This window comes from Lonchura striata, chromosome 5 (genome assembly GCF_050655825.1).
Source record: "Lonchura striata isolate lonStrDom1 chromosome 5, ASM5065582v1, whole genome shotgun sequence".
NCBI classification, from domain to species: Eukaryota; Metazoa; Chordata; class Aves; order Passeriformes; family Estrildidae; genus Lonchura; species Lonchura striata.
The window spans coordinates 69,355,880-69,367,936 of NC_140707.1; the positions used below are offsets into that span (position 1 = coordinate 69,355,880).

General features: G+C 43.5%; 1 protein-coding gene across 19 annotated transcripts in view; it reads right to left on the minus strand.

The window, feature by feature from the left end:
* KIAA0586 (KIAA0586 ortholog) overlaps positions 1 to 12,057 on the minus strand; it is a 101,882-nt gene that overhangs the window by 23,741 nt on the left and 66,084 nt on the right. For 12 of the 19 annotated variants that reach the window (XR_014955842.1, XR_014955841.1, XR_014955840.1 and 9 more), the window contains one exon: positions 7,540 to 7,899. The exons of 1 other annotated variant lie outside the window; for it this stretch is intronic. Coding sequence is in view for 11 of the 18 variants with exons in the window: in XM_085580952.1 (XP_085437078.1) it covers positions 7,754 to 7,899 (146 nt within the window). In the remaining 7 variants the exon portion in view is untranslated. Of the gene's footprint in view, positions 1 to 7,539; positions 7,900 to 9,096; positions 9,182 to 12,057 lie in introns of those variants that run through there. 6 more of the 19 variants (XR_014955839.1, XR_014955838.1, XM_085580950.1 and 3 more) reach the window with 6 other exon arrangements.

Genomic DNA, 12,057 nt, shown 5'->3' on the forward strand with positions numbered 1-12,057 from the left:
GGTGGGCTCATCTCTACCAGCCCTGATCCAAACCATCCAGGGGTGTGGGGAATGAACAGAAAAACCCATCTTACCCCAAAGGAGGAGTCTCCAAGAGCAGAGGTGGCTCACGTCCTAGAGAGCCTGCTCCAAAATCCCTGAGGAGGTGCAGAGGGATAGCAGAGGTGTGGACACCTTCACTGCCCACCAAACAGAATCCTACTCTCAGCAGAGTCACAGCAACAGGACTCCTGTCTGGCCTTACCTGTTACACACAGAAAAAAGTTATTCTGCACTGAAAGGCAAAGCATGGATCCAGTACTTATTCCCCAAGGAGTATTTCTACAGCATTCACCACTGATTAAAGTGAATTTGGGTGTCACCCCCCCCCACACACACACCCCCCACATTGGCCTTTCTGCCTCTGGGTTCTTGCACATGTCTGGGGGTGCAGCAGGCAGGGACTGAATTACCAGGGTCATAATTCTTGGCTGGGTACTTCTAACTCTGGTGAGGCACTGGCAGAGCTCAGCTCACTAATTCACCTCCATGTAAACATGATTATTTTAAATGAACTCCAGACGAGGCTTAACTGTAAAAACATCTCCAGTTTTTGTAGTATTTTTAAGTGTTCAGCTCCGAGTTGTTTTTGTTACGGCAAAAACTTACCCTTTATTCAGCTTACAAAGAATATTTTCAGAATTAATGATGCCCAACACCCCCCAACTCTAACAGGAAAAGTCACAAGTCTGAAAATGAAGCTGCAGAGGGATTTCACGGTCAGGATTTTCCCTTTCTTAGCCAACCATTCCTTTCCTCACAAACAGGAATGCTTTCAGCTTTCAGAGCCAAGCTGAAGAGAAGTGAAAACAGTAAGAGGTATTCACTTGGCTGCATTTCTCTGAGTGTTTCTGGTGCAGGGTTCCCATTACAGCTTGTGAGGAGAAGTGGCAGAAAACCACTGTGTGTACATGGGAAGGGTTGTACTTTCTCTGAACAGACACGTTTCCAGGAGGCGGCAGATGAAAGAACTGGTGGTACTTCAGACAGGGGAAAATAACATCTTGCCACTTGTGTTTATTTGTAGGGCCCTATGATTTATGCCTTCCCATTTCTAGAGGGGTTGAGAGAGATGGATCACGTGGGCTCTGTTTAGATAATCCCCGAGGAAATTTGGAGTACATCAAGCGGGGAGAGATGGGGTTTGTTCTCCTAGATGAGAGGGGCTGGGAAATGCAGGGAGATGTGAGATTTCCTCAAGATCCTGGAATGAAGTTCAAGGCTCTGATTTTCTGAGAAGATTGAGTGTGGGTTGTGAGAATGAAGCAATTAAGATAAGAACACAAGCAGTTCAGGGTAGGCAGGGATGAACAGTTCTTTGCTGTTATTTACTGGCCCAGTGCAGAGAAAAACAAGGAGTTACTCCCTCAAAGACCTTTACTTGTCAAACAGTCCAAGGAGAAGATGCAGAACTGTTGCTGCAAGTGTGAAAGCAAAATCTGTCCCCCTCTGACTCACACTCCTGCTCTTTTTATTTTCCATAAGAATGCCTCTTTGTGGTATGGTCCCCATCTCAACACTTTGGAGCCTCCTGGATTCAGCAGGACTTGTAGAAATCAGCCACTATTGTCTGTAGAACCTAAACTGGCATTTCACACCCTGGAAAACATCCTTACCACCGTTAGAAGAAGCAAGAATGCAACTGCTTTTAAAAAGAAAACCCTTATGGCAAAGATGAGTTTAGTTAATTGTTCTGGGAAAAAAAAAAAAAACAAAAAAAAACAACAAAGCAAAAGGCCAGGCTGAATGGGGCTTGCAGCAACCTGGGCTAGTGGAAGATATCCCTAGATTGGAACTGGATGGTCTGTCCTTAAGGCCCCTTTGAATTCTGTGACTCAAAATCAGCTGTGCAAAGAGGCAACAGCTCAGCAGCACAGGAAATCCCCCTTCAGCCTTGAGCTGCAGAGCTTAAGGGCCAGAGGAATCCCTGAGTCTCCAGCACCTGGCAGGTGCTGCCTGAAAGCTGCTTTAACACCCAGCATTAGCAGCCCTGAGTGCTCCTGAAGCAGCTCTGGGTGTCACAGCCCCGTGCCTCGGTGCCTGCTGCTGTGCCAGAGGTGCTGATGAAGGGAACACAGCAGGGAAGCAGAGAGGAAGGTGTGATTCTGGTGTTTGTTGGTGTGACATGCAGGATGCTGAATGCCCTTGGCCAAGGGCACATTGCATTGGAGCAGCAATTTCCCAGACTGTCAGGACAAAAGGAAGGGAGGGGAAAAAAATGACAGGATGCCACTCACCCAGCCAAATCCCCCACTGCTGCAAAAAGCAGCTCCCAGAACCCATTAAAAATAAGCTCTAAGTCCTCATTTCAGTGGCAAGATTTTTCCATGGTGATCAAACACTCAGCTCTCTAGGTGATAACAGGCTGCAGGGAAGTACAACTGCACCTGCAATAAGGAACAGGCACCGACCACAGGAGACTTTTTCACCTGGCAGTAACAAATTGGAGTGCTGAGACCTCTGGGACACCCTGCTGCATCCCTGCCTGCAGCCAGGTCAAGGCAAAAGGAAGTGTTAGCAACCCTAATTTGCAGGGCTGGGCACCCCTGCCAGGAGAGAACAGAGCTGAGAGTGCTCTGGAGAGTCCAAGCTGCTGCCTTGTCTGCCCAAGCAGGCAGGATGAAGACTGGCACTGCTGGGAGCTCGCTGCCTTCCTCCCAAAACTCCCTCCTGGAAGCTGGTTGGGATCCCAGCTCATCAGCAGAGTAGGCAGGATTGCTGCTTCTCAGCTGGTTTTTGGTGAAGTTGTTTGCTCAGCTCTTCATGTGAGTGATTTTTGTATCTCTTCTTCCCAAATGGTTTTTTTTGGGAGCTGCCCTACACCATGGGCAAGAGCCCCACTGGTTTCTAGTTCAAGAAATTTCAGGGGCTTCACATCTCCCTTCTCCTCAACAACTTTGGTGCAGGATCTGCCTGCCTGGGGCCTTTGAGATGAAGTCTGACCACAAGGACAATGATTCTCTGCCCCAAGAAAGTCCTGCAGAGGGGGTGAAAAAGCACCTCTTCCCTTTCTTGCACTGGAAATATTGAGGAATTATCTCCCCCATGATTGAGGCACCTCACAGGCTTCTGATTCCATTTATTTCTTGACTCTTCTTTCTCTGTTTTAACCTAAATATGAAGTAATGTATAAAGAAAAAAATAACCCCTGAACTATGCCTTTCTGTACTCACCTCTCAAGGCATAGAATGAGAGCAAAAGACAAAACCAGGCCTCCCCTTCTACCCAAAATACAACAAAAGCTGCAGACATGGATACAGGGCTGTGGATTTGTGTTATTGAAATTACAGGAACAAAGCCCAGGCCTTACTCTGGCCTCTGCTCAGCTGGCCACAGCACCACACTGAGATTTCCATAATTTTATTTGGGATTTCTGGAAAAACCTTTTGTTGCAGTTCCCTGACCTGGCTCAAGGCTGCCACAGCATTGAGATTTGGATAAGGGATCTGGTCACATTCACAAGAGCAAAGAACCAAAATCCCATCCAAGTCCTGGAGGGCTGGGGGGAGGCTTCAACACACAATCAAAATAATGAATATTTTGAGGTAACTTATGAAAGACATGCATCTAAATCAGGAATGCAGCAGAAAAAAGGGAATAAAAAAAGAGATCTCCATAGGAACAATCCTGCCAAGCAGGCAAGTATCTCAATGCTTATACAGAAGCTTTCAGTTCCACATACAAAACACCACTGGGACACCTCTGGAAGGGTGGATTTCCCAAGGTGTAACAATCCCACAGGATGCAATCCTGCCCCCAGTGCTTGTGCCAAGTGTTCACAGTGAGCTGTTAAACAGTTGCAGGGTTCCAGCTCTTCTGTGGCTGCATTTCAGACTGGAATCCAACAGAATTTTTGCACATGTGTCATTTTACACATCTGAGTGCTTAATCCACTGGGAGGAGGTTGGCACACACATCTTTCCTCCATCAGGACAGAAATGTTATCCTGCAGCGATTCATAAAGCACCTGAGAAGGTCAGCTCATGTTTTTAGCAGCTAATTTTGACAACTTCTATCTCCGAGCCATGAACAGGAATAACAAAAACCTCACTTTTATCCTATTTCCCACGATTCAGATGAGATAGAAGTGTGCACATGAAATTTTCTTCTTCTGATGTTGAAAACCCAGATAAGCTGAGCAGGGAAGGGTGACAGCAGCTGGGCTGAGAGCTGGGATCTCCCCCTGTGCCAGGAATCTCATGTCCTTCCACTCTCACCATATACACCAGCTCTCTTTTATCTTCAGCAAGGGGAGAAGAGGGGAAAAAAGCCATGGATTCTTGAGCACCTCACTTCCAAAATGCCAGATTTTCCTCTAAGTCAGAAAAAGATTCTCTGCAAATATAAAAGCTTCTGACATTTCAGTTTCGTGCTTTCCTAGCACTGCCAGTCCAATCCATGAACAAACAGCCTCGTTCCAGAGCTCTCCCAATGTAAGACACGAGCAAACTTCACCAGGAATCCAAACAAACCAAAAAACAAAGCCAGGGGTTTGGTTTCCATGCTCCAACCCTGAAATCCAATAACACCCCCCCCCCCCAACCCCTCACCTCTCTGCTGCTGAGATTTGACTGAAAAATAGAGCTGTATAGAGGTGGTTTTTTTAATACTTTTCCTGGATGGAATTCCATTTGATGCTGTTAAGCTTTGATGACATACCCCAATGACTGGCTTGGAAGAAATCCATTTAGCAAGCTTGCAAATCACGCTGTTTCAGTTCCATGAGTGCCCATGAGAAATGTGCATTTTCAATCATAAAAGCTGCAGAAACAAAATGGAACTTGGAGATGCAGACAGAAAAATTCCTTATCAAGGCTTGGCTGTGCTCACAGAACATGTGTTTACCATTTCCAACTCCGGAAAACTACTTACAGGAACCTGAAATACAAGACTGAATCCAAAAGTAAGAAATAGATAAATTTCTAGAAGATAATGTTTAGGGGTTTTTTTTTTTTTCCATTTCAAAGTCAAAAATGAAGACTTAGATAAAAACCAAAGCAACCCTCCCTTCTCCCCCTGGCTTTTCCTAGGAATATAAAGAATTGTAATATGATCCATGCATGAAGTGCCAGATTTACAGAGGTTCCCTTATGTTTATGTGGCAGGACACATGGTTTTGGGGAAGCCTGGAGGAAGGAAAAGCCAAGAGTTTGCCCTTTTTTCACCTCTTCAAAATGCTCTTTGAATAGGAACAGCACAGGTTTCAGTGGGGATGAAGGATTAGCAGATCCCACTGCCATCCATGGTGTAATCCCCACCAGCAGCACATCTTTGAAGCTCAGTGCCAGGAACCCAGAAGCTTCCAAAAACATCAGTCAGTCACGACAAGCTGGGAGAGAACACAGCCCCGTGGGGAATTTTAAAAACTGACTGAAAATGGTATTCACTGGGCATTTCCTCAAAAATTTTCCACAATTCTGTCAATGACAATGACAACACCTTTGATTAATTGCAAGAGAAGATAATTGGAACAAAATGTGAGATGCTCAGCATTGCAGACAATAAAACCCCACGCAGTAATTTTCCTGGGATTATGAGTTGATGGCCTCTCCCACTGGTTGGGCTGCCTCATCCTTTCCTAAACAGTCTCCTTGCCTGTGTATCCATCTGCTGCCTCCCATCCCATCCCCATCCCTCATCTGTCAGCTCTCTGCATGTTCTCAATTCAATTACTGCACTTTGTTTAGCAAAGCACAGTCCTGACCCAGCCCTGAAGCCCTGGGCACAGGAACAGCTCAACTGCTCTTTACACTGCAACAAAGGGCACCTAAATTATACATCAGCACCCTGAGCCATGCAGGAGACTGACAGAGCCCTTGGGACACAGCTCCAGGAAGGTTTGCTCTTGCAGGAAAGCTTTAAGTTTAAGAAGCTCTTGCCCTCTCCACTGCATTTCCTTATCCTCTCACTTGTTTTAGTGCAATCACTTGTTGTAGCAACTTTTACTGCAGAGTAAAAGAACATCTCCATCCTCCCCAGAGAAGCTGTTGTTTACACAAAGCGTTGATTGGGTCAATAGTGGGATTTAAAGTGCAGCTCCACAGAGAGCAGCAATGAACAGAACTGTGCAGATCCTTGTCACAGCACCAGAACATTGAGAAGCAGCTCCCTGCTGGTGCCAGGGGCTGTGGCATCACGTGCTGGAACCCAGCTCCCAGAGATGCCATCCCATAGACTGGATTTTAGGAAGAAATTCTTGATTGTGAGGACCTGGCACAGGTTGCCCAGAGATGCTGTGGCTGCCCCTGGATCCCTGGAAGTGTTCCAGGCCAGGTTGGATGGGGCTTGGAGCAACCTGGGATAGTGGGAGGTGTTCCTGCCCATGGCAGGGAAGTTGGAACTGGATGGTCTTTAAGGTTCCTTCCAATCTAAACCACTCCATGGCTCTGTAATTCTCATTTGTGCTTTTCCTTTTTTTTTTTTAAGTGATGTTCATTTTGCACAAAGCCTGACACTCTTTTACCTCCACCCAATCTGCTATTTATGTGTCTGTCACAACAGAGAAGCACAACTCTGCAAGGTGCTCAAGAGACACCCTTGAAAGCTGGATCCTGGGGATATTACTGACCTTGGAGGCTGAAGCTCTCTCTCTTTTTCCATGTACCCTTGCAGAGGCTGCAGCAAATTAACTGAACCTTGTGGTCAATGAGATCAACATAAAGCCAAAAGGAACTTTGAATATTTCTCTGTTAAGGAGAGATGAAACCAGTGCAGGCTCCAGGAAATAAGAATAATGGGAACTGTTCAGGATTATGAGTATCTGCAACTCTCATAATGATGAGGAACAGAGCAAAAAGCTGTGTTTGCCCTGCTTAGAAACAGCTTTTTTCCCAGTTTTTCTACTGGAACATATCTGAATTCCTGTTTTTCACTTTGCTTGGATGCTTTTTGGGACAGGTGATCCCACCTTCCTCCTGGATTAACCACCTTGTCCTGACAGAGGCTCAGTCCCTGGGAGAGTGGCACTGTGTCCATACACTCTTGCTGTTAACCATTACTGTGGCATTCCCAACTGAGGTTGTCATGATTCTGAAGGCTGAGACTGCAGGAATTAATTCTGTCACATGAGAAGGACAAGAAAAATTACATTAAAAGTGTAAAGAAATAGCCTTACTTACACAATCTCTCATTTGCAGGTTTCAAGATGGGAAAAAATCTTTAGGGAAACAAACATGAAATGCTGAGAAATTCTTGTAAGTCTGACAACATTAATTCTTCATAATAACAATACAAATACACAGTTTTGAATTACTGGCTTGTCATATTGGTCTTGTAAGGATGAACAACCTCTGATGATACCTAGAAATTTCTCTTGCAGACTTTGGTTGCAAATGCATTTCCCTTTGGCTCAGCATTTTGACAGTACTGATGTGAAATTGAGCCAAGAGGTTTTCCGTAAGTGAGACACACTTTTGCAGTAGATTTTAATACCAACCACCTCCACATTCACCTACAATAATAAATATTTAAAAGGTCTTTATTGACTTCAACTCATGACGATTCTGGAAAAAAATTGATTTTATTTGCTTAAAAATAGATATATTCACAGACAAAATCATTTAAAATAATAACAAAATTTTAAGAAAAAATAGTAGAAAATAAAGAGTACTGAAAGACTGTTATTTTGATGGAACAGCCAGACTATCACACTAGACAGACAAACATACCAGTGACAACATCTTCAGACAGAGACTGCCATAAAGAGCCCTAAGCTTTAAAATGTGTCTGTCCCTGAGGAATCAGAATCTCCACGTGCACTGCTCAGACTCTGAGTTTCATTAGCTGTGCTCATGCCAGGCAGCTGCACTGACACCCTTGCTGCAGAAAGATGTGGGTTCAGATGAGGGGCAGCATCCTCTCCTAAAAGAAAAAAAAAAGGAAAAAGGAAAACGAAAGTCATTATTTGCTGTCTGTGACTAATGACTGAACTCTGCTGAAGTCATCTCCATTTTTCCATTTTCCATGGAAGTACAGGTACACAGACACCCCTGCTGCCCACAGTTTTGAGGCACTTCAGAGGGTGCTGCTTTAGCCAGCAGAACTCTCCTTACCAGGAAACAAAGGGATGAATTTCTGTGCACATACAGAATCCCAGAATGGTTTGGGTTAGAAGGAACCTTTAAGACCATCTCATTCCAAGCCCTGCCATGGAAGGGGCAGCCACAGCTCCTCTGGGCTCCCTGTGCCAGGGCCTCCCCACCCTCCCAGGGAAGAATTTCTTCCTAATCTCCAATTTAACCTTGCTCTCTGTTTGTTTTGAGCCATTCCCCTTCGTCCTGTCAGTCCATGCCCTTGTGTAAAGTCCCTTTCCAAATTTTTGGATGCCCCTTAAGTACTGGAAGGAGTTGAGTTTTATATATATACATTGGGTTGTATTTACATACAACCATACACACACACATGGATCTATAATCTCCAGTAGGCTCAGAATAATTTCAAATATGTATACTGGTGTTTCTGGTGTTTTCCACAGCATTGGAATGGGATCCATAGAAAAGTCATGGGCAAAAGTTAATGTATTTAGCCAAAGGAAGGAGACCAGCTGAATCAATTCATGGAGCAAGGAGAGGAAGTCATGGATCAGGGCAGAAACAAAGAATTAAGGAACTCAGGAGAATGGCACTGGCACTCAAGCACAGAAAGAGCATTTTGAGATTTCAGTTGTCCTGGGGGCATTTAAGTGCAGCAGCTACAAGCAAAACAAACATATCTGAGTCCATGTACAATAGCAAAGTCTTGGAGCTTGTTCTTATTCCAATAAGCTGTAACAATTCTTCCTTCCTCTGTGATAGACTAGGTAATTAAAATACTATTTTCCCAAGAAAACAAAAAAGTTAAGCTTTCTTTCACCCTAGTTAATTATCTACTATGTCACTGAAGCAGTCATCTGCATTCATCTGACTGGCAGCAAAGCACGCTTCGAATGGCTAATTAAAACAAAACCCCACTGCTAAAATAAAATACCCCTGGTGATTTTCCTGCTAGAACAGCAGCCAACAGCCTGGGAAATCAAACATGAGTGAGGCCAAAGACAGTAAAAGCAGGAAAGGCAGTGACCTGTGCCAGCACAGCCTCTTGCTATTCAGGAAGGCAGCAGGAGCACAGGAACATTTCTTGTGTCCTCAGGGAATCAGCACATCACCTGGAGAGGAAAAGGATTTGGGGAGATCTTAGAGCAGCATTCCAGCACTTAAGGGGAAGAGAGCTGGAAAGGGATTTTCCACAAGGGTATGGAGTTATGGAACAAGGGGAAGTGGCTTTAAATTAACAAAAGGCAGAGTTAGATGGGATATTGGGAAGAGGGTCTTGGTTATGAGGGTGGTGAGGATCTGGCACAGATTTCCCAGAGAAGCTGTGGCTGCCCCTGGATCCCTGGAAGAGCTCCAGGCCAGGTTGGATGGGGCTTGGAGCAACCTGGGATAATGGAAGGTGTCCATGCCATGGCAGGGGGTTGGAATGAGATGGTCTTGAAAGTCCCTTCTAACCCAAACCATTCTGGGATTTTGGGATTCCAATCTGTAGCTGTGTTTGTGTGATACAAAAACGCTGCTGAGAAGAAAAGCCAAGGGTTCGTTTGGTCAGGCATGAAAATGAAACAGTGAAGACGTGACTGTGCAATGCCCAAGGAAACCTGGCAAATCATCCTCTACTAAAGCCCCTCTCCAACACTAGATGTAGTTTGATGCTTTCAAAGCTTGACTTAATAATTTCCACAGTCATGTCACATTCCATGATGTCATTGTTTCAACAGCTGTTTTCAGGTTTGTTAAAAAAAGGGAAAAAAAAGGTAAAAAGAAAAAAATGAAAGGAAAAACGAAAGTAATATTCCCTTATCCCAAGGCTCTGTCGGAACTTCTCAAGTCTTTGATTCTGGGAGTGAGTGCTAAAAGAAAGTATCATATTAGTCTGCATTCCTCTAACACATACTCTAATATATTTTACATATATACTACAGATCAATTTTACAATAGTTATAAAGTGCTAAAAGACAGAAAAAAATAAAAATTATATTTCCATCTATGTGCTCAACATAAAATTTACCAGTTCCTGAGCTATCAAAATATCTTTAACTTAAAAATACCCAAAGTCAACACTGCCCTTTTATAAAGGCAGAAATCTGACTTTGTTAAATTCACACAGAAAATACAGAATGTGGATTTTCAGCATTTTAACTGTGAAAAAACTGTGGATATCCTATTTCAGTTAAATGGGAGATTCTGCTCCATGAGTGTAACTTCCCAGGATAGAAAGCTGCTAGTCCTGAAACTCTACATTGGCCCCAAAAATACAACTACCAAGTTACTCTCATACGTGTTTTATCATTATTACCTTTTGCTGAGTGTAACCTCGTGCACACAGAGCGCATAAAACACTTTATATACACATCCAGGGAGGGGTTTGGGAATAAAGACACAAATAGAGGCAGACTGGTTTAAATCCTTGTATAGCCCCTGGTCTGCTCCTTCTTTATTAATGTGATATTCCATTTTATGTCTTCCCCTCATCAGAGAGCAGCTCATAACCAATATTAAGATGGTTTCCTCTTTAACACTGAGTTCCTTACCAGAATGGTTAAAATCTTTTGATACACCATAAAAATAGAAATGAAATTTTTTCCCTTTACAAAAAGGGCACGAAAGGAGAGCAGGCAGGTAATAATCTTCATGGCTTTCCCCCCCCCCCTCCTTTTTTAGAGGCTCTGGGAATACAATTTTGTAATCATGTAGTTAGGTGTATTTATAAAAATTTTCCTTGTTAAAATCCAATAAATGGAGCATGTGACCTTAGGTGACCTCCAGTTTTCCAAATTCATTGTCACCATCTAATAGAATAAATTCCTATGAACTGTGAAAATTGACACTCTTGGAAAGAGAGTCCTTGGCTGGTAAAAACTCATCAGTGACTGAAAACATCTTGGTGATCCACTGATGGAAAAGGTCACATTTCAGATCAGAGATTTTTTCCTGTTCTTGGCACTCTGTAAAAAATTCATGTACAGTGCTTAATTTCCAGAGCTTTGTTTAACAGAAGCATAAAAATGAATGGTGTGTCAACCATCCAGTGACCTGTGAAGGGAGTTTTTCTCTAAGAGGTACCGTCACACTCCGAATATGCCACATACAAAGGGTGTCATGAATGTGTGCCAAAGGAAAAAGGAATTAACCACACTGAAGGGAGGTTTGGTTACTCACACCATATAGCAACAGTAAGAACAAAGAAAAATGTTTAAAATCTTTCTTTTTGAATTTTTCTATTTGGCAAAATAAAAAGACTAAACAAGTCTGACTTTTAAGTCAAATGAAAACCATGTGCTTTAAGTCCTCTGACTGGGTGTCCATATATGAAATAAAACTATTTTAAAACTATGTGGGGATGAAAGAGAGCCATATCTTGGAAGTAAAACTGTAATAATGGAATCACAAAATGGTTTGGGTTGGAAGGGACCTTAAAGACAATCCAGTTCCTCCCCCTGCCATGGCAGGGACACCTTCCATTATCCCAGGTTTCTCCAAGCCTCAATGTCCAACCTGGCTGGGAACACTACAAGGGATGGAGCAGCCACAGCTCCTCTGGGCACCCTGTGCCAGTGTCCCACCACCCTCACAGTCCAGGATTTTTTTCCAATATCTAATCTAAACCTGCTCTCTTTCATTTTGAAGCCATTCCCCCTTGCCCTGTCAGTCCATGATCCTTTAAATCATCTCTCCCCATCAAGACAATAAATAGGGAGGGTTTGAAGGATGAGGACTCAGGTTATTTTTCAGTATAAAACCAGAACAATAATGACTGTAATTACCTACATATTGCTTCCTAAAATTTCAAAACAATCCTCCTTCTATTCCCCAACTGAAGCAGCTCTCTTCAAGAGCAAGAATAAACTTCCACAATTGTAAAAACAACTGCAGTGCAGTGCTCTCATTCATTTAATAGCAGGGGCTGATAGGAATGGCTTGTTTCTTCTTCTGCCAGATTCCAGCTGCTTTTTCTTTGTTTATTCCTGACTTCAAAGTTTCAAAC